The sequence below is a fragment of the Pavona decussata genome, unplaced genomic scaffold (assembly GCF_977016875.1).
Source record: "Pavona decussata unplaced genomic scaffold, jaPavDecu1.1 SCAFFOLD_24, whole genome shotgun sequence".
NCBI classification, from domain to species: Eukaryota; Metazoa; Cnidaria; class Anthozoa; order Scleractinia; family Agariciidae; genus Pavona; species Pavona decussata.
The window spans coordinates 915,001-936,773 of NW_028145447.1; the positions used below are offsets into that span (position 1 = coordinate 915,001).

At 38.6% G+C, this 21,773-nt stretch overlaps 2 protein-coding genes across 2 annotated transcripts in view; both read right to left on the minus strand.

Annotated features, from left to right (window-relative positions):
* LOC146485895 (solute carrier family 60 member 1-like) overlaps window positions 1-4,981 on the minus strand; it is a 10,531-nt gene extending 5,550 nt beyond the window's left edge. The window contains exons 1-5 of the mRNA XM_085102768.1: window positions 4,486-4,981; window positions 2,570-2,747; window positions 1,986-2,003; window positions 1,371-1,646; window positions 362-500 (exon numbers count right to left, since the gene is read on the minus strand). Coding sequence (XP_084958894.1) covers window positions 362-500; window positions 1,371-1,646; window positions 1,986-2,003; window positions 2,570-2,747; window positions 4,486-4,814 — 940 coding nt within the window. The 5' untranslated portion in view covers window positions 4,815-4,981. The remainder of the gene's footprint in view (window positions 1-361; window positions 501-1,370; window positions 1,647-1,985; window positions 2,004-2,569; window positions 2,748-4,485) is intronic.
* Window positions 4,982-7,833: 2,852 nt separating this feature from the next.
* On the minus strand, window positions 7,834-20,492 carry LOC146485896 (solute carrier family 60 member 1-like). Its single transcript, XM_085102878.1, has 12 exons — window positions 19,564-20,492; window positions 16,530-16,707; window positions 16,000-16,017; window positions 15,234-15,464; window positions 14,446-14,563; window positions 13,913-14,052; window positions 13,242-13,334; window positions 12,693-12,773; window positions 11,547-11,694; window positions 10,665-10,735; window positions 9,723-9,831; window positions 7,834-8,612 (listed from the first exon to the last, which is right to left on the minus strand). Exons 1-12 carry the CDS (start codon window positions 19,902-19,904, stop codon window positions 8,458-8,460), a joined length of 1,683 nt encoding a protein of 560 aa, XP_084959004.1. The 5' UTR covers window positions 19,905-20,492; the 3' UTR covers window positions 7,834-8,457.
* Between the last annotated feature and the right edge of the window lie 1,281 nt (window positions 20,493-21,773).

Sequence of the window (21,773 nt, forward strand, 5' to 3'; positions counted from 1 at the left end):
TGGACATTCTTTGTCTGAATTTAAGGGCATAGGTTTTTACCATTTTAAAAGTTTAAGAGTTTTACAGTTTTGTTTTTTAAAGACATGTTTCGACTGCCCTTCTATCATCTTCAAACTGAAGCCACGTGACAGAAGAGCTGTTTAAGTATGTCTTTAAAATTCAAAACTGTTGTCATTTTCTTAGACTTTTAACTTGCCTGCTGCTTTCCAGACCTTTTTACCATTTACTTATGGCTTAAGTAGAATATATTTTCCCACTGAATTGGAGTAGAATTGTAGACTGAAAAAGGGAATATTTTAGAGGCTATAAATGACATGGCGTATGAAAAGTGATATGTTATAGCCGATTGAGGCTTATAACCTTCGCTTTCTGTTTCATCTCCATTCCCAGCGGGCAAAGCGGCGAGAGTAACAACTCTTCCCGCGAACATCTCAGGTGACCATCGTCTGAGGTAACGCTGCCTGTAAATCAGGTAAAACAGGCCTGACTGCACCGGCACCTGAGTAGAGAAGGAATACTATTCTTTTACAAAGGATGGACTTGGCAATGACAAGGGCTTTAACACTGTACTACCTAAGGGTTTGGGGTGAACTGTACCGTTTGCAACGTCTTACATGATAGGTGGAGAGGACAAAAGAACGAGCAACAGAAAAATGTTCGTAACCCTTAAAAACAATACAGCTGCAGGTTATAAGGTCCAGTGAAAATAGAGCTTTTGAAAGGTGCAGGTTTAGTAAAGGGTTTGGTGTGACAGCGTAGTGGAGATATTACAAGGGAGTATATTCATTTGATTAGAGAAAAAATTTTAGCCACCCTCTTCCCTGATACAAACCACATCCGTTCTTAGCTTTTCATACATTGGGTAACTGCCAGGAAATTATTCTAGTGTATAATTACACTGAAGAACAAAGGAAAGCGAGCCATGCGGAATATAAGGACACATATACAACAGAGGTACCGGAGATAGACACTGAGAGGTGCGCCCAAGGGCAACGAGAAGACAGACTCACAATTGTCAGACATTTTCGCTGATAGACCCACTAAGGCACAGACAAACAGACGCACATGGAGACAGAGGTACAGGGAGAAGAAAGACAGACAGACAGACAGACAGACATACAGCCAAACAAACAGAAAGAACAGACACATAGGCAGACGGCCAGACATAAAACAGACAGACACACAGCCAGACAGACAGACAGATAGACAGATAGACATAAAGACAGCCAGACAGCAAACAGACACTGTATACATGTTCACTATGTGCACCACAAGATCGCTGTTAATATTAAATGGCGCATTGGAGATTCATGAACTGATGGAGAGAAGACACTCTGGAAGACACTCATAAAGAATGACAAGCACTAACCTGCAGTAATGCCACAAGCCAGTAGGCATATTGCACAAACGACTTGGTATGATAATGTCTCGGTACAGACACTCTTGAGATGGTTGTATTCAAGAGCGTCATATTCACCTGAATACCATCCACACTGTACGTCATATAAGACTCCAGGGTTGAGTTCTCTAGCGTCCAACCAAAGATGTTTCTCTGGAAATGTCCATCTGCGCACGCGCTTCGAAGGAAAGGCTCTGCGATCACAGGGCTAACCAGGGCCCCTAGGCCATAGAAGAAGTGAAGGGACTGGTGACAAGAAAAACGTTTGTTTTCAGAAACAGTCCTTGTCAACGTCTTATGATACTTCACATAATCATTTCTCCTCCGCCAGTTATACGATGCTCAGTGATGTAAAACTAGAATCATTTCAACAGTTTTTCCATCGTTTGGGGACGATCAAGAGAGCGAGAGGTTGGGGGCTGCATAACATTAACATTTATTCTGAGTACTTGGTTATGGACGCATTATACATTTGTTATCTTCCATAATAGAAACACTAAGGACAAAAGTCTTCTCCAATTCAAGTGAAGACATTCCAAGAGTCCATTCAACGTTTTGAGCTTATAACAAAGAGTAGTGGCTTACCTGCAACCTTGGTGCAACCTAAAATAAAAGAAATGAATATCAGACGAGTGACTTACAAAAAGATATTCAAAATTGCTATTTCACGGCTGCCGAAATTTATGACTAAGAAAATATATAACGAAAGGAAATCAAGAACACAGTCCCACACTTCCAGGCTACAGTGATACTTAACAAGTGAAATTTTCACTGCTGGGATCAAACGTTCAACCATGCCGTTTGCGGTAATTTTGCATTTTTGATTGTGACCAATCAAATGAAAGCTACTGAACAGTACTTTTATGTAGTACTGTTTGCTATGCTGTACAAGGTGGTACTAGCTTTTAAATCTGTGTATAAAATCCTGAAGTGTGACCATTCAAATGAAAGCTACCGAGCAGTACTTTCCTGTGGTGCTGTTTATTATACTGTACAAAATGGTTATAACGTTTGATTCTGCGTATGAAATCCTAAAGTGCAACCATTCAAATGAAAGCTACTGCGGAGTACTTTCCTGTGGTGCTGTTTATTTTTTCTGTTTGAGGTGGTTGGTTGGTTTGATCATGAGTTAATAACCACCATAATGCGAATGATGTACGTGTACACACCTTTTTCCCGTGGATCTTGATGAGCACGCTGTTGGCAACAGTGTCGATCACTCCCATGTGGACCCCCAACAGGGCGAAAAATGCCAACATCACGCCAAAGACGTGACAAACAGGAATGATCGCAAGGTATATAGCTACAGACGTCACGCAATACAGCAAGATGATGTTACAGTCGTACCTTAAATGCAAGTTGTAAGCGAGTATTAATGGGATTCTAGAAATCAAGCAGTTTCTCTTTCTTTCTTTTTGAGAAATCCTTGTATTGACCTCCTCTTAAAAACTCGTCGTAAATTTAATTTAAATTTTTTAATATAATCATTATGTTTTCTAACAACAGTGTTAAGTGAACATCTGTATAGGATATAGACGAGTAGTTTCTTTTTGCATTCCTATGGCGTACTACACCCTGATATTTTGTAGAACCTGCTAAAACAAGTTTCTATCCTGCCTGATATATCCTATAATTAACAGAGCGTTAAAACTAGTTTTTATTTGAAAAAGCTGATTAGATGTTACTTATGAGTCATCCTGAGAAGGAATTTTAACATATAAATGTATGCACTGCGTTGAAATTGTTTGTATTTGGCAAGACTAAATGTCGTTAATTTTCGACGAAATGATACATCTGTTACCTCCATGGAAAGCGAGAGCGATATTCACCCACACTTTGAAGTACAAATTCCCCGGAGGATCTAATCTAACCCACTGAAAACTTAAACGTGTATTAACTCTTTAAACTCAAGAATACTTGAGCTCTAAACAGGGATAGAGACCAAAAAATTGTTTACACGAACGGGGCATAGTAAAGTACTGCTCGGTTACCGCTCTCGTTTCTAAAGACGGAATAGTTGAAAGACTTTTTTATTACCCCCCGCTAGGCTGGCAGCTAAATCAATTATATTTTAAAACTCGGAAAGGAATAACACAAAAAGTACAACTAAAGAACAGAAACGATTTGGGTTGTCTTCGTCGATTATTCAGCTTGCATGATCCTTAAAAACGCTGCCAGGATGACATGCGCAATTCAAAACTGGGACATTCTCGAAAGATTAAAATATATTGATAAAATCAAGCTACTTGAGAAATAATCAGACAAAATATTAATAAAGTGAGGTGTTTATACTATTAACATCATGAATACTATTTACTTTCAAGCCACGAGATTTACTCTTGTTTTAAACACGGCACTAAAAAGAGAGAAAATTCCATTGTGTTTTCCACCGATAAATTTGTGACAGATAAGCGTACTTGTATTTTCACCCAATTTTTAAAAAATAAATTCAACTATTTATTAAAAATAACGATTGAGTATTTTCTAAAACTCATTTAAAAATGTACTTTGTACTTGTTTCGGCGGAGACAAAAGACTGACCCTTAATTGTCACCCACTTTTTCTACCCAAAAGGTTTAAACCTCATAAACTATACGTATTATTGGATTTTTGACCTGTGTAGATCTGCGGCTTTACTTACTCAATTGAGAATAGAAATCTTACGCCGACTTTTTGAAAAGCTTAAATACATGTTTTCAAAGATTTTGTCACATCGTTCTTTGCGTTAACAACTAAAATACAATTTTACTGCTCATATATCTAGTGTCGTGTCAAACTTTGTAATTTCAGAGAGTCCGAATTTCTGTTTACGTAGCGTGTCTCTAACTTTTCTGTGTGTGAATCGCATCTTAATGTGTATCATTCAAGTAAGAAGTGTTGGGCAGTGTCTATTTCTGTTGCTTTGCTTGCTTCTTTATATCTAACAACAGCAAATGCAATTAAGCTTTGAAATTAAACTTGGTTGAATTTCCACATTGCCAGACAAAGTTCTGCCGGAGAATTCCCCCAGAACTTACGGATTTAACCGTTACAAATTACTTTATGTTTTTTCACTGTATGAATAAAATCGAAATCAAAACTATACCTGTCCGCCAAGTATCCTCCTAAGCTAGACCCAAACAGGGCGCTCAAGGCTTGCGAGAAAAAAACCCAGCTCATAATGTTCACCGGCCGGTTCGTAACACAACCCAGCTCGAGCAATGTTGGTCCAATAACTGCAGCCGCCATGCCGAAGGTCCAGAAGGACCCGCAGTAACATATAGTCGCCTTGACGCTCTTGAGAAACTCCTCTTCATTTCTGTAATCTTTCAGTTTTGGTGTTGAAGAATTTTCGCCGCCAGTTCGTCCTTTTTCGCGTTTGATTGTCGTTTCAAAAATGCTTGGAATATCTCCCTTGAAGAAATTATCCAGCATGTTTGAAGCGAATCGAAAGCGAAGTTACTAGGGAGTGATTTGTTTTGGCAAGGACAAGCGCTCGAGGGCTCACGGTGAAAATATCAAAACAAGATCATCATTTTGATAGCAAAAGAGAACCACAATTCTGTAAAATCAGTTTCCTCCATTTTGTCTCGCTCTACGATACCGCGAAATAAAATTATTGCGTATGACGTCACCCATTTAATACGAGCGAGGAAAATCCGTCAAAACCAACCAAAGCTTCAATGAAGTATATTGTTTTAACACGTTGAGTTCACTCGAGAATATCCACAAATAAATGTTTACTCTCTTTCATGCTCGTATTATAATGATTTTATTGTTCGGGTGCATGTAGTAGACTCGGATTTTGAAATCCGAAATCATTGTTCACCATAGAATAGCGCATGAAAAATTCATGACACCATGTTTTATTTAGTTGTTAGCAGAAAGAGTTTTGTTCTGTTCTGGATAAATTTAAAGATATTGCTTTAGTTTGACTATTTCGAAGGAAAAACACAAAATATCTGAACATGTCATCTTCGTCAAAAAATCAATTATTGTTTCCTTGGGAAAGAGAGGTTTGGAAGATCGAATTTGCTGTGAGTAGCTGAGTAACGAAAGACCATGTACGAAGCTTCTTTAATTTTTTCTAAAACCTTGTTCCAATACTCCATTTGCTTTTTTTGAATTTACTTCACGTTTTCGAAGAACACTAACTGTCGTTAGATAATTTCTCTTGTGTAGAAAAAAGAAGAATATATGTTTCTGCAGTTAAATTATTCAAGGTTTGCAATTAGCCGGGAATATTTCATTGAGTCTAACTCGTGAAAGTTCTTAATTATTTAAAATATTCAAATTTTATTCAACCTCAGGCGCAACTAATCAATATTGTTGTGAGTTGTGTGAATTTCTGAGGACTTCCCCCTGACAGGGTGAGATCTTAAACGCGGTCATAATCTGAACAATAGTTTGCGATATAACGACATTACCGCGGTTTGTGTTACAAGGGACAGCGTAGCTGCGTGCCATAGTTTGGTATACAAAGCGCCTTCATTTCCAAAACTCGCGAAAATGAGAAAGAAAAACTAATTTCAAAATATCGAAAAACGAACAGCTCTAAGGGAAAGTATCAGTCAGCGGTTTCCATTTTAATGGTCAAATTCTAGGATTTCATCTACCGACTAAAAAATTAGAACCATCTCAATTTACAGCATAATAAGCTGTACCGCAGGAAAGTACTGCTCAGTAGCTTTCATTAGAATGGTCACACTTTAGGATTTCTTCCAAAAATTCAAATGTTATAACCACCTTGTAGGGCAGGCATAGCAGACGGTTTCAGGGCTGTAAGGGATGTATTATGAATACAGAAAAGTTATCAACATGCAACTTCTCCTGATAACGTGAACCATTATTAAGCTGATGGGTGATGAGAAAACAGATTTTGAATTAGATTGCATGTCTTACAATCGAAAGTAAATTTGTACACGTTAACGTAACCTTTGGTTCCCTTGAGCCCGTGATCACAGTTCATTTTTAGTTGTGTTCTTTGCGACCTAGCCTTTGAATGGAAGCGAGGATAGTGTTAAACTTTGTCTGATACAATTAAATCTCCTTCGTTTCAAATGCAAATTTTGATCATTATAATCAAAAACTGGTGAGCACGAGAACAGCGTGATTTACACATCATGAAACGGGAGAAAAGGGTTTTATCGTTTGTATCTTAACAAAGTCAACCCTAGTAGCCTCGCTTTCAATAAAAGGCCAGGTCACTTAGTGAGCACTTTGTTAATTTCTGCAAGAGCCAACGGGGAAAGTAAGGGTACTGGAATCTTGGTGTATTTAACTTGCAAATTTGAAATAAATTAGTACAACCTAAAGAAGGCCGACTTTAGGGTTGGTGTACATATATACATTTCTAATATTCTGTCAGGCACGGTTTGACTTTCTCAAGGAATCAAACGACAGCGAGAGATTTTACAATTAAAAACACGAAGAAACAAAAAGAATATAGGATTGCAGAAAACAACAACAACAACAACAACAACAACAGTAACAACAACCTAGAAACAAAACAATATAAGCTTACAACAGATTTTGTAATTGCGTTCGACGAAGAAAGAACGCACTACTAATACAGATTGGAGTCGAGATTGTATGGGACAACATTGAATGAATGGATCTTGGGACGCGTATCTGGCACCCCCCGCAGATTTTGCAGGGGCGGATGATATCATCCCCAACTTGGCAAAGGAGTGAGAGCCTGGTAACATCGATCGCGCTCCCTAATCTTTGATTATTACTAGTTTCCCGCTTCCGCCGTTCCAAATCGCAAGTGAAGACGATCGGCGATTTTAAGGGTTTTTTACCTATCTGGTTGCTAAGTTGCTTTATTTATTTTATTTTTTAATTTCAATTTTACATAAATGTTATATATTAAATAGCTGGCGATCTAATTAAAGGGGGTAAGTTATAATAACTAAATGCTTAACCTGGTTGATACCTTTATTTACGCAACTGTAAAATAGGCCGTATAACAAACAGAAACTCTTTATAATTAGCAATATTACCGCTCATGTAATCGGTCGATTTTTGCATGTGTGTCTGTGTTTGTTTATGTGCCCGACCTGAACATATAAAATATCTTTTCTGTTAAATAACTGCCTGGCATTTTTAACTCTAAGGTTATTTTAGGTCGCCAGTATCCCTATTTTTTCTGTGTTATATTGTAAATGCTTCTTGTAGACTCTGGGGTAAATAAAGTTTGTTGTTTTAAAAACAAATTTTAAATAGAAGAAAGATCCTCGCAGTTAATACGTAACTTAAGCAGTTGCGAAAAGAAATCCTGAAAAATTCAGGCTTCAACGGGATTCGAACCCATGACCTCTGCGATGCCAGTGCAGTGCTCTACCAACTGAGCTATCAAGCCAACTGGGAGCTGGTCATATTGTGAATTCGCTATATACCCGTGAAGGAGTGTTGTGGATACTAACCGGATGTATACAATAAGTCTAGGTCAAGATAAGAAATGAAGGCGTTTTAGCAGACACAATTTTATTAGAGTTAGTTTTCTTTGTACTAGCTACTTAACAAATATCTACAATATATATATGATCCAGGACTAGAGCAATACTTACTTCTAAAAATGTACATTAATTTGTGCCCACAAATATTAGTATCTCAAACACCAATTCAATACTTTGCCCATTACGTTACGTCTTTTATTAACCTTGTAGCATTTTATATCAGCATAAGCCCAAGCCGCTTTTAATTAAGTATTCTTTGCTCAAGAAGCATTCCTTTTCCCCAGAACAAAGCCACATTTTTACTTGTAATCGGTGACAAACGCGGGAAGACGTCCAAACTGCTTAAAGCGCGGGAAAACATGTAACCGATGCCAAGCGCTGGGAAATTTGCAACCAGTGTCAAGCGCGAGAAAACATGTAACCGGTGTCAAGCGCGGGAAAACGTGCAACCAGTGTCATGCGCGGGAAAACCCGGGAGAAAACGTGTAACAGGCTCCAGGCGCGGGAAAAAGCACATAACTGGTACCTAAAACGAAGTAACGTTTTCAAATTCTCCGTAAAATCAATATTAAAATGACCACTTTGGAAGCTCTAATAGTCTAAAACTTTAAATTGTGTTATCCCTGGATGTTAAGTTCCACTGTGTTTATTGGTGGACTGTCGCCAGTCTCCACAGTAGGGGTGGGGTCGGGGCTGTTGTTCTGATAGGTTGGTTGATTGGCTGAACTGGGAGGATTGCCGCACCAAACAAACCAGAAAAATCCAAGCCAGTCTGTGAAAAGAGGAAATATAAGAAAGTAAACGAATGGAAATCAGCAATTTGACCCCGGCGGGAATGAACGTTAAATTTAGTTTCGAACCGAAAAGTAAAGACATAAGTGAAGGTAAAATTAAGTAATATAAAGTAAATTGTAATGTAAAGTAAAGTAAAGTAAAGTAAAGTAAAGTAAAGTAAAGTAAAGTAAAGTAAAGTAAAGTAAAGTAAAGTAAAGTAAAGTAAAGTAAAGTAAAGTAAAGTAAAGTAAAGTAAAGTAAAGTAAAGTAAAGTAAAGTAAAGTAAAGTAAAGTAAAGTAAAGTAAAGTGAAGTAAAGTAAAGTGAAGTGAAGTGAAGTGAAGTGAAGTGAAGTGAAGTGAAGTGAAGTGAAGTGAAGTGTGAAGTAAAGTGAAGTGAAGTGAAGTGAAGTGAAGTGAAAGGAAGTGAAGTGAAGTGAAGTGAAGTAAAGTAAAGTGAAGAAAGTTTTATTTGAGGGGCAGCGAGGGCGCAGTGGTGAGAGCACTCGCCTCCAACAAAAATGGACCGGGTTCGATTCCTGGACGTAGCGTCATATGTGGGTTGAGTTTGTTGTTGGTTCTCGTTCTTGCTTCGAGAGGATTTTCTCCGGGTACTCCGCTGTTCCTCTCTCCTTAAAATCTAACATTTCCAATTCCAATTCGATGTGGATTATTGCCAAGCACTTTATCACGAGCCTCTGGCTCGGGAGATTGCAAAAGCACTCCCCGTGTTATTGACATTAAATAATTACTTCACTTTTACTTTTACTGTAAGAGTTACAGGTAAATGGCCGTCAATCCTCTTATTATAAAATTATTGCACTACAATTTGAGAGTACAGATAGCACTATGATGAAACTGCTTGAATTAATTTCGCCAGTAGCCATTTGTACATTTGGATTCAGAGTAGACGATGTGGCGTAAGTCTCTTGCCTAAAGACAGAACGAGGCAAAGACCAGAGAATCTGGTTCCAGGTTTCAAATAACGATGTTCAAAAAGCAATTCCGACATAAACCTAACTCTAACCACTTTACTTAAGCGACTCGACTATCGCGCTTACAGTTAAAGTTTGAAAACAATTTTTAGTGTAATTACATAGTGTAACTTACCGGTCTCTGATTTCTCCGCTGATCTCAGAAGGATGAAGATCATCAAAGCCATAAAGCATGCGCAGAAGGCGGTTGCAAGAAAGCTTACTGGACCAAGGCGTTCAAAAACCTTTAGATACAAAAAAAATGCTGAGACTTTTTCAAACAGCGACTTTTTCAATTAAACGGCACTGAAGAAACGTAGGGGTAATATTAGAGACCTTTAGGTTCTATAGTACGAGTACGAGAGCGAGCATTCTCGTCCCCAGATCCCCAACGTTTTTTTTTAAATTAATGAACGAGTGGCTCTGGGTCCATCCAAAAATATCTTTTTTTTCATTGGCTGTCGAAAACCTGATGCGCTCCATTATAAGGTGAAAAATGCTACGCTTCTGCGCATTTGTCTTTACTTCCTAATACTGAGGAGTACTGAGCAATAATAATACTGAGCAAGCGCAATAGTTATTTATCACACTGCGCATGCGTTACCGCATGTCGTGAAATTCACGACATCCGGTAACGGCTGTTACCAGAGCCTACGATCCAACCGCTGACCAAAAGATCGTAGGCTCTGGGAACAAGGATGGAGAGCGAGTTTTTTCAATCGAGAAAGAGTGCGCGTGCGTGAACCAGTGTCATTTTGGCGGGAAAACGATATTACTGTCGTCATTTCATCAAGAGTTTTTGTGAGAAAGCGTAGTGGGGAAAACAAGTCCTCGAAACGAAGAATATCTTGTCTTTTCGGAACCGCAAAAGGGTTTAAATTCAACTGCATGAATTGCGTGAAGGCGGGGGAGAGAGTGTTGGATAAATAATGCGCCAGAATATGGAAACCTTTGGCTGCTTTGACGCTATGTTTTGTGCAGAAAAAATGCAATGGTACAGGTCCCCTTCTCTTCCTCTGGAACTGCATCTAAGGGTAAAGGGTATTCGGGGGGGGGGGGGGGGGGCGTAACCACTCACCTGTCCAACTACCAAAGGTAGTATCAGTTCACCTAAGGCAGCACTGACAATCATAACACTAGTCACAGGAGCTGTGAAAGCAACGAATACTGTGTGACTGGGTGATTCTTCTCACTTTTAAAAGTACATTTGGAGTGCTTACCATTTACATGGAAAACCCGGAAATTCCAGTTGGAAAATCAAATGGTACGCATCATTCCATTTGGAGTACTTCTGAAATTATGGGTTTCTGGTCAAAGTGATGCATTTTTATTACTCCTTTTGGGATTTACAGCTGATGTTCATACATTTTGCATGTTATCCATTTTCTGTTAAGACAAGGTAAATCATGTCGTATTTATACCGAAAATTTCCACCCGGGTGGTTTGCGTAAATGGTAAGCACTGTCGGCTTAGTTTTAGTTACAGTATATTCACTGCAACATATTATTGCAGTTTCCGTCAATATGATTGGTTTTCCATTCAAAGTCGGTTTGATGCAATATACTGTCATTACCTTTTTTGGTAAGATAGAGTTTTGAATGACGTGGGAAAATTTCTACTTTTCGTCTCGTCCTTTTCCTTTATTTTTCTTTGGCTTATTGGTATCATTTTATGTGTTCGAAAATGTTATAAAACACACTTCATTTCATCTCGTTATACATGAATTCACGGCCAACTCGACGCCGCTCACCTTAGTGGCCAATCTCGTACCCAGAGTCCTCAGGCTTTTTGGTCAGCGGGTAGGCGCCAACCTGGCGACCAACCGCTGGTCAAAGAGCCTGAGGACTCTGGGTAGGAGATTGCTTAGTGGCGCGTTAGCAAAACTTCGATAGCACGGAATTGAGTGGAAAAATTGTTAATAAAGTATGACAATTCCACAATAATAAAATATTCTCTTCACCTGTGAGGTCGATGTAATATTCCGCGAGCGCGATGCTTGTTGGGAAGACACTGCTCATGAATAGTCCAGCACCGCTGGTTCCTAGCCATAGCGCAGCCTCACTCTTTTCAAAAATCAACATGAAGAGTGTCGAAGAAAGGCAGCCGACCTGCAAATAGAATGTGTTTTTGAAACACGTGGGTGATTGGTTGAACTTGACTGTTTTGGGTTAGTGTTCTAAAGATCTTTCAACAAAATTGTTTGGAAGAAATTAACTTTACAAGACTTGTTGGACGTGTTGTACAAAAATATTAGAACGTTAACCGGGGGCTCTATGAAACCTCCCCGGCGGGGGTACTCCCTATAATGGACTGTACGGGGAGGCTCCGCCCGGGGGTTAAATAAAGGCTGACACGGCGTAGAAAACGTAACACGACAGCGACATGATAAGAGACCAAACCGCGAGTCAAAAATGCAACCGTCGACAGCTGTTTCGAGCTGGTTACAACTGTCCACGGTTGCAGTTTTGACTCTCGGTTTGGTCTCTATCATGTCACTGTCGTTAAGTTTTCTACGCAGTCAGATTAGATCTTTCATGATATCTCGAACCGACCGAACGCAAAAAGATAGTGCCAGTTACTTAAACAGAGTCTAACTTAGGCCGCGCTTAAGACAATCAGTGGGCCTCCAAATCTGTTTATAAGTGGTTGATTTTAAGTTGATAAATAGTTTTCTAGTCTGGGATGCAGGCCTTCTTGTTACCTTCAGCAGCAGACAATGTTTCGATATGACTAATGGCTTAGAACGTGGTTTTGTTAAACACCGTCTAAACTGTCTTTTAATAGCTGACCCAAAGTGTTTCTACTGTAGCTATGTGAAAGGAGGACCATTTTCAATGGAAGATATATGAAAGGGTTACCTTTCCTGTCAAAAATGGTATATAAAAGTGTAAGGGTTTAGAACTTTTGGGGGGGGGGGGGGGGGCGGCTCCCGTATAAAGCGTTCTTGAGTACTCGCCCCCCTCCCTTCCCCGGGGAAGCCTATTAGTTAAACAGTAGGGGGGTAAGGTAGTAGTAGTAGTAGCAGCAGCAGCAGTAGTAGTAGTAGTAGTAGTAGTAGTAGTAGTAGTAGTAGTAGTAGTAGTAGTAGGGAGTAGGGGTTTTTTACCAGGTTGATCATCAGCATTGTTGGAGGTTTAACGTACATCGCCACTGGAATGGACACGAATCGACCAACAGACAACGAACCCTGGAATGAAAAAAATTGAACATGGTTTGACTTGGAATCAATCCGAATCCGTGTAGCTAGTAAGCGAGTTAAATATTAGTAACATCGAAACCTTTAGAAGAAGTTGATAAGGGTCTTAGTTTCTAAAGAAACTGTGGTGCTGCGTCGATGGGGAGTAGAAATGAATGTTTGGTTTATCAACAGGAATTGTTGGTCCTTGATTCACCCTGACGAAGGGCTAACGCTCGAAACGTCAACACTCGAATCTCTTTATGGTGGCCAAATTACCTTTAGTTATCAAATCTGTTGGTAAACTAAACATTGCTTAGAAGGATTTGGCTGGTTAATTAAGATGGTGTTTTCAACATCCACCGGGATTTTTGTTGCACAGTTGCAGTGCAATAATGTAAACAAATGTATTACCTTGCTTTGATTCACCTTTTTAATAAAGCAGTACTGCATTAGTAGTGTTTTTCGCTGAACACTCACCCAAAAGAGAGAATTGAGATAAGCAGCGTGGTTTGGTTTGAGGTCCACTGCACCTTTAACAGCGTATGAGTAGACATAAGCACCAAATGTCGCCTGATATAAACGAAAACGAGAAATTACTATTGGATTATTGGAGAACACTTGTTACATCTATCACGTGATAATAGAGAGATTAAGAATCGCGTTTACGGCAAACGTTACACGTGAGATTCTCGTTTTTGTTTTCTTGAAAAAATTGAGTACATAGATGAGAATAGTGCAAACTAATTCTGGCTTTCATGTTAACGCAAAACTACTCAATTTTACTGAGGAACAGAAATCAGCGAGCGGCAGATATAGCAATCTCGTATCCAGAGTCCTCAGGCTTTTTGGTCAGCGGGTGGGCGGCAGGAGAGACGCTGGAGAATTCGAAAAAATTTAATTTTTTTGATTGACTGCTCTGTTTTAGCTCCGCAACGACTTCCATTGTTTTACCGCAGAAATCCTGCGGTAATAAGAGTTCCAGTTCCCCAGAGTCTCTCCTGGCGACCAACCGCTGGCCAAAGAGCCTGAGGACTCTGGGTACGAGATTGCAAATATAGGGTAAACATGGTCACGTGGGCGTTTTTGTCTTTTTTCGTAAACGTAATTATAATTCTCTCTAATATCTTGTGTATAATCACGTGACTTACCATCAGTCCATCATACAGAAGTAAGATAAGTGACGTCAGTACTGTCACGAGTACTACCCTGGGTTTCTGATCATCACCGAACACTTTAAGCCAGGGAGGATTTCCATTCAGATACAATGTAACCATGTGGTGATTGTAGCCTGAAACAATTGACACAACAAAGATGAATAGAACGTCGAAAGACAACTAAACCGCGACCAGTTGGTCCAGAGTATAGAATAAAAAAGAAGAAATTCTCCAAACTGATTGCAGGGTTGACACTACAGCAAAGTACAATTTATTTGGGCCAATATTCCAACTAGTACCACTACTCTTCTTCAGGGCTTGAGTACTTCAGGGCCAATGTTGCTAGTTGAAATATTGGCCCAAAAAAATTGTCCTTTGGCGTAGTGTCAGGCCTGCAATCAGTTTGGTTTATTTACACGTAAAGTGACGTCTGGCACATGCATTTCTACTAGAAGAGATTCGGACAAAGAAACGTATTCAGAACAGTTTATTTGTGCCACAAAAGACAAACACAACAGTTTATTCACCTGGGTTGTTGAGTCTTTGCTCATCGTACATTTCATACTCGTATTTCTTGAGCGTTCCAGTGATTTTTGCCAACTTGCGCGTAAACATCAACCACAGCAGACCAAATATTACTGGAAGCTGTAAAAAAAATAGGTTTGTAAGTTTTTCCTTTTGTTTCTAGTATCGCCTGTAGTTGGAATACGTAAAGTTGCTTTTGGGGCACAGCATATCCAGGTGGCCAGAGCTAAATTCAGTTCCTGACCTCCTGTTGAGGGTACTAACGAGATTTATGACAATACCTCCTTGGATGGGATGCTAGTCCATCGCAAGGTCACCCTTCAGTATTTTGTCAGAAATCCCAGAAGGGTTGCCAGTAGCCATTTATATTCCTTGCCCTGGTTGTTCAAAGAGCGGATAACGCTATCTAGTAGGAAAAATCGCTATCCAAAGGATAAAATGTACTCTAACCAATACATTTTATCCGCTGGATAAAGTTATGGGGGCCAGGTTGGAGAGAGGTAATGCAGAGTTAGGAACGTTTTTCTTTGTCCTTTCTGGAAACAACGGGATGGGGGGGGGGAGGGGGGAGTGGGTAACTTGCACCATTTTATGCACGTAGGTAGAGAGACAGCGTTTTAAAGAAAGGTTCTTGTCTAAGAGGCTAAGCAAGATCCGACTCCTCCCCCATAAATGATACCAGTTTACTCAGAAATGGCCTATTCGAGTGGACTTTGTAGGAAGCCAAGTGTTTGGAAAAAAACAAATAGACAAACGGACAAACAAACAAAAGCTGTGACGTGCTACTCACGTGCGCTAATGCTACAATCCAGTACGCCCATCGGACATGCGTATCACGGTGCGTCTCTTCCTGTGTGTGGAATATGTGCGTGGAGTTATCGATCCCGGAAGTGGAGTTCGCGTAGGGCCATTCATCGATGATAGTCGTGTAGTTAACCACCAATACACAACGACGCCGCAAAAACGGCCGCGCTATCAGCGGGCTCATGAATCCTCCCACACCGTAAGAGAAGTGAAGGGCCTGGAGACGAATTATATACCTTAGCTGAAAACTAACGACTTATCTAAGAAAGACTAATAAAATGCAGGGATATTTTTCAGTGATTCGTGAATTTTAAAACTGAAGTCTTCAAGGGTACCGCGTTCACTGGTCTTTATATAAGAGTAAAAAAAAAAAGAAAACAAAACAACAACAACAACAACAACAACATACCAAACAAACAAAAACAATAACAACAACAATAACAACAAAAAAAGTATCGAAAGAGATCGAAACATGCCGCCGATATTTTTCAAGGAAACCCCAGTATCGATCATTAATATCGAGTACTTGGTATCGATAATGAACCAAACTGATTGAAGGGCTGACACTACGGCAAAGGGCTTATTTATTTGGGTCAATATTTCAACTAGTACAACTAGTCTTCTTCAGGGTCAGAGTAACAATGAGAAAAACTAACGGCTCTTAAAAGTTTAAATGTGAACGTAAATAATGCTCACTGCTCTCTGAAAAACAATTCAAATGCCAAAGAAATCAAGTATTTACATAACCTTACCTGCAAGTACGGTGACACCTGTGGAGACAAATGCGGATGTCAATATTGTTATAGATAACTTTTAGACTAATAATCTCATTCATAACATTTTATTAATCGCCAGTCTTGGTAATGAAAGAGAACACAGTTGCAATGAGTGTAAGACTTGTTGTGAGAACGTTTAGTGTAGTGTTACATGATGTAAAACAGAATCGGCTTCTTCACCAGACCGAAGAGTGCGATAGAAGCTGGAATTCCTGCAAGCTTTGTTTGTGATAGAAATATAAGGTTCTGAAAATAAAGAATTGTAATAGGCCATTTCCAAGTTGCTTTGAACCTTATTGTGAAAGCGAGACTACAACCAAAGCTTTTCATGTGAAAAGAATTAGTTTTGTTTGCATATATATGAAAGGAAACTTTTCAGAATAAAAACTATGCACCAAGCCTCGCTTTCATAATGAGGTTCAAAGCAATTCGGAAATGGCCTGGGGCTTCAGTTAATCAGTTGCACTATTGTTACTTCTAAAATAGAGTTAATTTCATTCGCTGACCTGTTTGCCGTACATGCGTATAAGCTGCACGGTTGTGAACGTATCCGTGGCGCCAAAACACCCGCCAAATATTCCCGCCAAAAAGAGCAAGATGACGAAGATCCTGCTTAGTGGGATGGCAATGATGCACATGGCGCTGAGACCAAGAGCTATCGTCACCAGAACATTGGGGTTAAAACTGTTGAAAAGAATACAAAAACTCAGCTAAATATGTGTGGATGTTCAGGATTTCAACTGGTACCACTAATCTTTTTTTTAGGCCAGAGTTATAATGAGAGAAAACAACGGTTCTTAAAAGTTTAAATTTGAAAGAAACTATAAACGCTTTTAAAATTGTTAATGGTTAACTTGTGTCCATGACATAGCGTATGTAACGGTTTATAAGACACACGTAGGTTAAAAGTCTAAATTTGAAAGTAAACAGAAATTGTTAAAGGTAACCTAGGTAACCCGATGTTACATCGACGAAAAAAAATGAAGGTTCCTCGACTGATTTTGAGATGAAACAAATGCGAATTTTGCAAAATCCTGTCTAATAAAATGCTTTTGGAAACCCTGATTAACGCGCACTTCAGGATTTCATCCACTGAACCACCTTCTACAGCATAATAAACAAACAGCACCACAGGAAAATACTGCTCAGTAGCTTTAATTTGAATAGTCACACTTTAGGATTTCATCCACAGACTCAAAAGTTAGAATCACCTTGTACAGCATAATAAACAGCACCGCTGGAAAGTACTGCTCAGTAGCTTTCATTTGAATGGTCACACTTTAGGATTTCATCCACAGACTCAAAAGTTAGAACCACCTTGTACCACATAATAAACAGCACCACAGGAAAATACTGCTCAGTAGCTTTCATTTGATTAGTCACACTTTCATCCACATTCACATTTAGGACATGAAGCTTGTACAGCATAATCAACAGCACCACAGAAAAGTACTGCTGGCCTCGTTACAAAAGCAGCGTCGCTTAAAAAGCGGTTGCGTGGCAACTTTTTCGATGATTTATACCTAGAAATTGAAATGTTTCACCTAAAAATTCACTTAATCATCTATTTTGCTTTGAAATATGTATTTTCTCTTAAGTCGCTATGTAAAGAAAAATAATGCTTGATCGATTTCCCTTATTATTGCAGAATGGGACTTTTTAACTTCGGGACATTTTTTATCCTGAAAAAAGAAAAAAAAAAAGGAAACATTTTCTGCTAACAATGTGTAAGAAACAGAAAATAAAACGAAGAAATAGTTTTGGGAAATCCTTGTTGGTTACCTATCCCGGATGGTTATCGTGAAAGAATCCAAAACAATGAGAATTTCATTTTTCAGTTTGACTACTGGAGAGGAATGCTAAAATATGAACAGATTGTTTGAATTGAAAACTTAAAAAAAAAAGGACAGAAAAAAAATCAGTGTTACTGTGATAGATTGTCTTCTGTAAGTTGTCAAGTACCATTAATTAACGTTATCTGTTATTAGGCTTTCTTCCAGTTCGTTTTCTATGCTTACACGAGATTTATATTGACAATGCAATACAACCCTTATAAAGAAAACTGTTTGTCTTTCCAACGTCTGGAGTAAGCACGAAGTTTGTTTTGTAGCATATTGGTGATATACCGATAGGTCTAACATTGTTGAAATAAATGAATTTGTCTCCGTTTGTGAATTGACTAGGAAGATTATTAAATGACCCGGGTTGATTTAATAGAAATTTAAAAATGAGTATTTGAGAAACGTTTGCAGATTTTGGCAAACGGAGGCTTTCATAATGACTAAAAAATTCGTCTTGAGGCTTGTTTGCCACTGTGTACATTGCGGTAAGCAAGTGGAAATTATTTTTTATCATCATCAATGTAAGCTTTTGTTTCTGATGGCAAATTGCTCCTGAAATCGTTAATTTTTAATTGAGAGCTGGAACTTTTTCGAGAATGAAGATTAATCCTAAAAACTGTTTTGGCTTACTTCATTTTTTAAAAATTTAACAAGTTTTTACAGAAATGAAGCTCGTGAAATTGTGCTCATCTGATTCAGTATTGTATTCTCCAGCGAGAATAACTGAACTTAGCCACTTCTAAAGATTTCCTGATATCGAAAAGAAAAAAAAAAGATAAACTTGTAGATTTTGAATAACGATTTTGACACACTTCATCGGTACATCGATATATATTCACACGAATAAAAGAAACCGTAAATTTTGTTTTCTTGAAGCTGTTAATTATTAAAAGGTTTAATTCACTGTCGCGACACAAACGTGAAATGTTTCTGTGTTGCGATGTAGAATTCTTAGACTGTTCTCAGCTGAAGACATAATTTAACCCGCATTCGACTCGAATACTATTAACACAGGAATCTTATTATATGGTACACAATACATGCCCAGCCAAACTGAATTCCATAAAACCCCAACTGCGTTTTGTACGCCACAAAAAACACCTGAAAAAACACATTATTTTTCCTCAAAGAAATTTTGAGAACAAAATAAACGCGCAAAAATAAATACTTTTAGTTAAGGAAGATCACGGTCAACGATTTGTTTACTTTGCCAAGTGCAAGGGAAAAATATTTCATAATATCAAACCACACTACGGATCCTGCAAAAAATTTAATCCTTAATGCTGTACATATAATTTCTCACAGAGCGACATGGCTTAGCCATGACCAAAAAAATACCAAATTATATATTTATTTCGATGAAGCGAGAGTGGAGTTTGTGATGTTAGAAAAATCCCAAATACTTCCATTTTATTTTCTTCCTCAAAAACTGGCTCAACACCAGCAGAATCGAAGAATACTTTCCAAACTTTCATGCAAAATTAACTCAGCTATATCTTCGCTGTTACGATGGTGAGGAATTCCTCTTGAATTTAAGGGCTGAAATGTTGAACGAGAAGGAGATTGGGAGAGAATTTTGGAGAGCGTAATTAAAACTTCTTGAAATTGCGTTCCTGATGGAATGTCACCAATGAGCTCTGGTAGACTCACGTTCGGTGTCGCGTAAATATCACAAGGAAATAAACTTTATATTACCTACCGGTCTACTAGATATCCCCCTGAGGTCGAACCAAACACATTGCACAAATCGTGCACGAAAAATAACACACTCATGACTGTTATAGACTTCCCAGTCAGGCATTTAAGTTCCAGTAATGTCGGACCTAAGATCTCGTCCGACATCCCGAACACCAAGAAGACTCCACAGTAGCATATCGTGGACTTTAGACTGTTCCTATCCTCGCCGAGCTTTTTCAGAGTAGCAAGAAAGCGTTTCCATAATGGCAGTTCTTTGTCTTTTTCAAACGTTCGGCGCTCGACATCCTCCATGTTGAAAAGTGGCTCTTCCTCGTCCGAGGATGAATCGAGACCAACCCTCATGATGCCGAATTTGTTGTCAGTCGAGGTAACTACTTAAATCCTGTTGACAAGGAGCTCTTTAGATCAAGACAACTCCTTAAAAATCGCCTCTTGTCAACGGACTCAGGCGCTCAAAAATGAGTTGCCAAAGTTTAAGAGAAATCTTTAACTGAATAAATTGAATTCCAAGCTTGTTGACGAGATTGAACGAGGGACCAAAGTTCAAGCCGGTGAAACAAGCTTTTTAATTCCAAATTTTTGCCCTAACTTTTCCGACTGCAATTTGCTTTTCCACACCCAGCACACGTTCAAAATTGAGTTATGGAAGTTGAAGAAAAATCTTCATTGCTATCAGCAAGCTTCAGTGAGGCATTCGTTCGGCTTGCACTAACACCAAAAATCAAGCGAAGTGGCTCGTTGAATCGTTTCTTTTACAATTATAGTGTATAAAAATAGTTTCCTTTGACAAATTTCTCAAGTTGTTGCCTTTGAACCAAGACACTTATGCTATTTCCGTTCCAAGTTAGCGCGTAGCCGCGAGCTACATCACACCCAGTCGCAAAACATTTAAAATTTTTGTAAACTGCGATTGCAACTTTACACCTGCCACTGAAATCGTTTTTTATTTTTGCGTAATTTATTCAGTGTGGCTTTGAAAGAAGTGTTTGATTAAATCTTCCACATACGGAGCCAATGACATTGAAGCTTCTTAAATATAGTCTCAATTATTTTATCCGCGTTATTAAATGAAAAATCCCCAATTATGTTAACATGTTCAAAATTTCATTACATCAAATCTGGAGTGACTTTTCTATTTGCATTGCTTTATTTCAAATACTTGAATTTCTCACCATACAATCAAAACCCATCAGCTTGTAGCTGTGATTCCGAATTTTATCTTTTGTGGTCTGCTGTGATTTACCATAGGAATTTAAAGTTGCTTGAAAAACTCTCAGAAAAGTGTTGATATAATTAGCATTCACAATGTCTTATTTTTCCATTCTCGCTTACCTTTCCTATTATTTTTAAAGTGGGAATCTTAACGAGTAGTTTTTAGTTGACAATGTAATACAGCCATCAATATTATAGAAATTTCCGCTCATCAAAAGGTTTTCTGAACGGCCTTGACTTGTGGTCTTTAGCCGCTCTTTTGCCCGGTCAAAGACTGGGGCCTAAGTCGCGCGTCGCTTTGTTCGTCGCGTATAGTCGCATCGAATACGCTATTCAAGTTAAAACTACCAATAAAATCTTCACTCTGTTAGACTTCTATGCCATTAACCCTGTAAAATAAAGTGCATTATTTCGTGTTTGTGTGGTCATTGAACTTATTTACTTTAATTTTCGCCAACCAAGTTGTTGAATCTCAAATTACTCATCATTACTCGAATATACGCGACGGAACTCTGACTGATATATTTTTGAGTCTAAAGGCGCATTTTCTCTTGGCTACAATTCCGGCTATTCTTATTTAGGTTCAAGAAGGACAGATTACACAGAATATCAGTTCAGTCACAAAAGAATGTAATTCCGCCTATTCCCATTAACCTGAAAACCTTACTAAAAGAACGTAATTCCTCTTACTCTGAGTAAACTGTAATCCATACCCTGAAGAAGAAAGGCCGTGTCTTTCGAAATATTGGAAAATATACTTCCCTGACCGTGAAATCAGCCTTGTTCTTTTTTTTTTTTTTAGATTATTTGTTTTACAATTTTTTTGCTGATTAGATCCTTCACTACAGGATCCGGTACTTTTATTTTGTCGCAGTGGCCCTTGCAAACACAGTTAATTACTGTTTTTTTTACTAAACTGTAATCCGTTCCTTCTGCTAACAGGAGCAGAATGAACGGAATACTATTCTTTTCATTCCGCAAACAGGAAAGGCCCCAAAA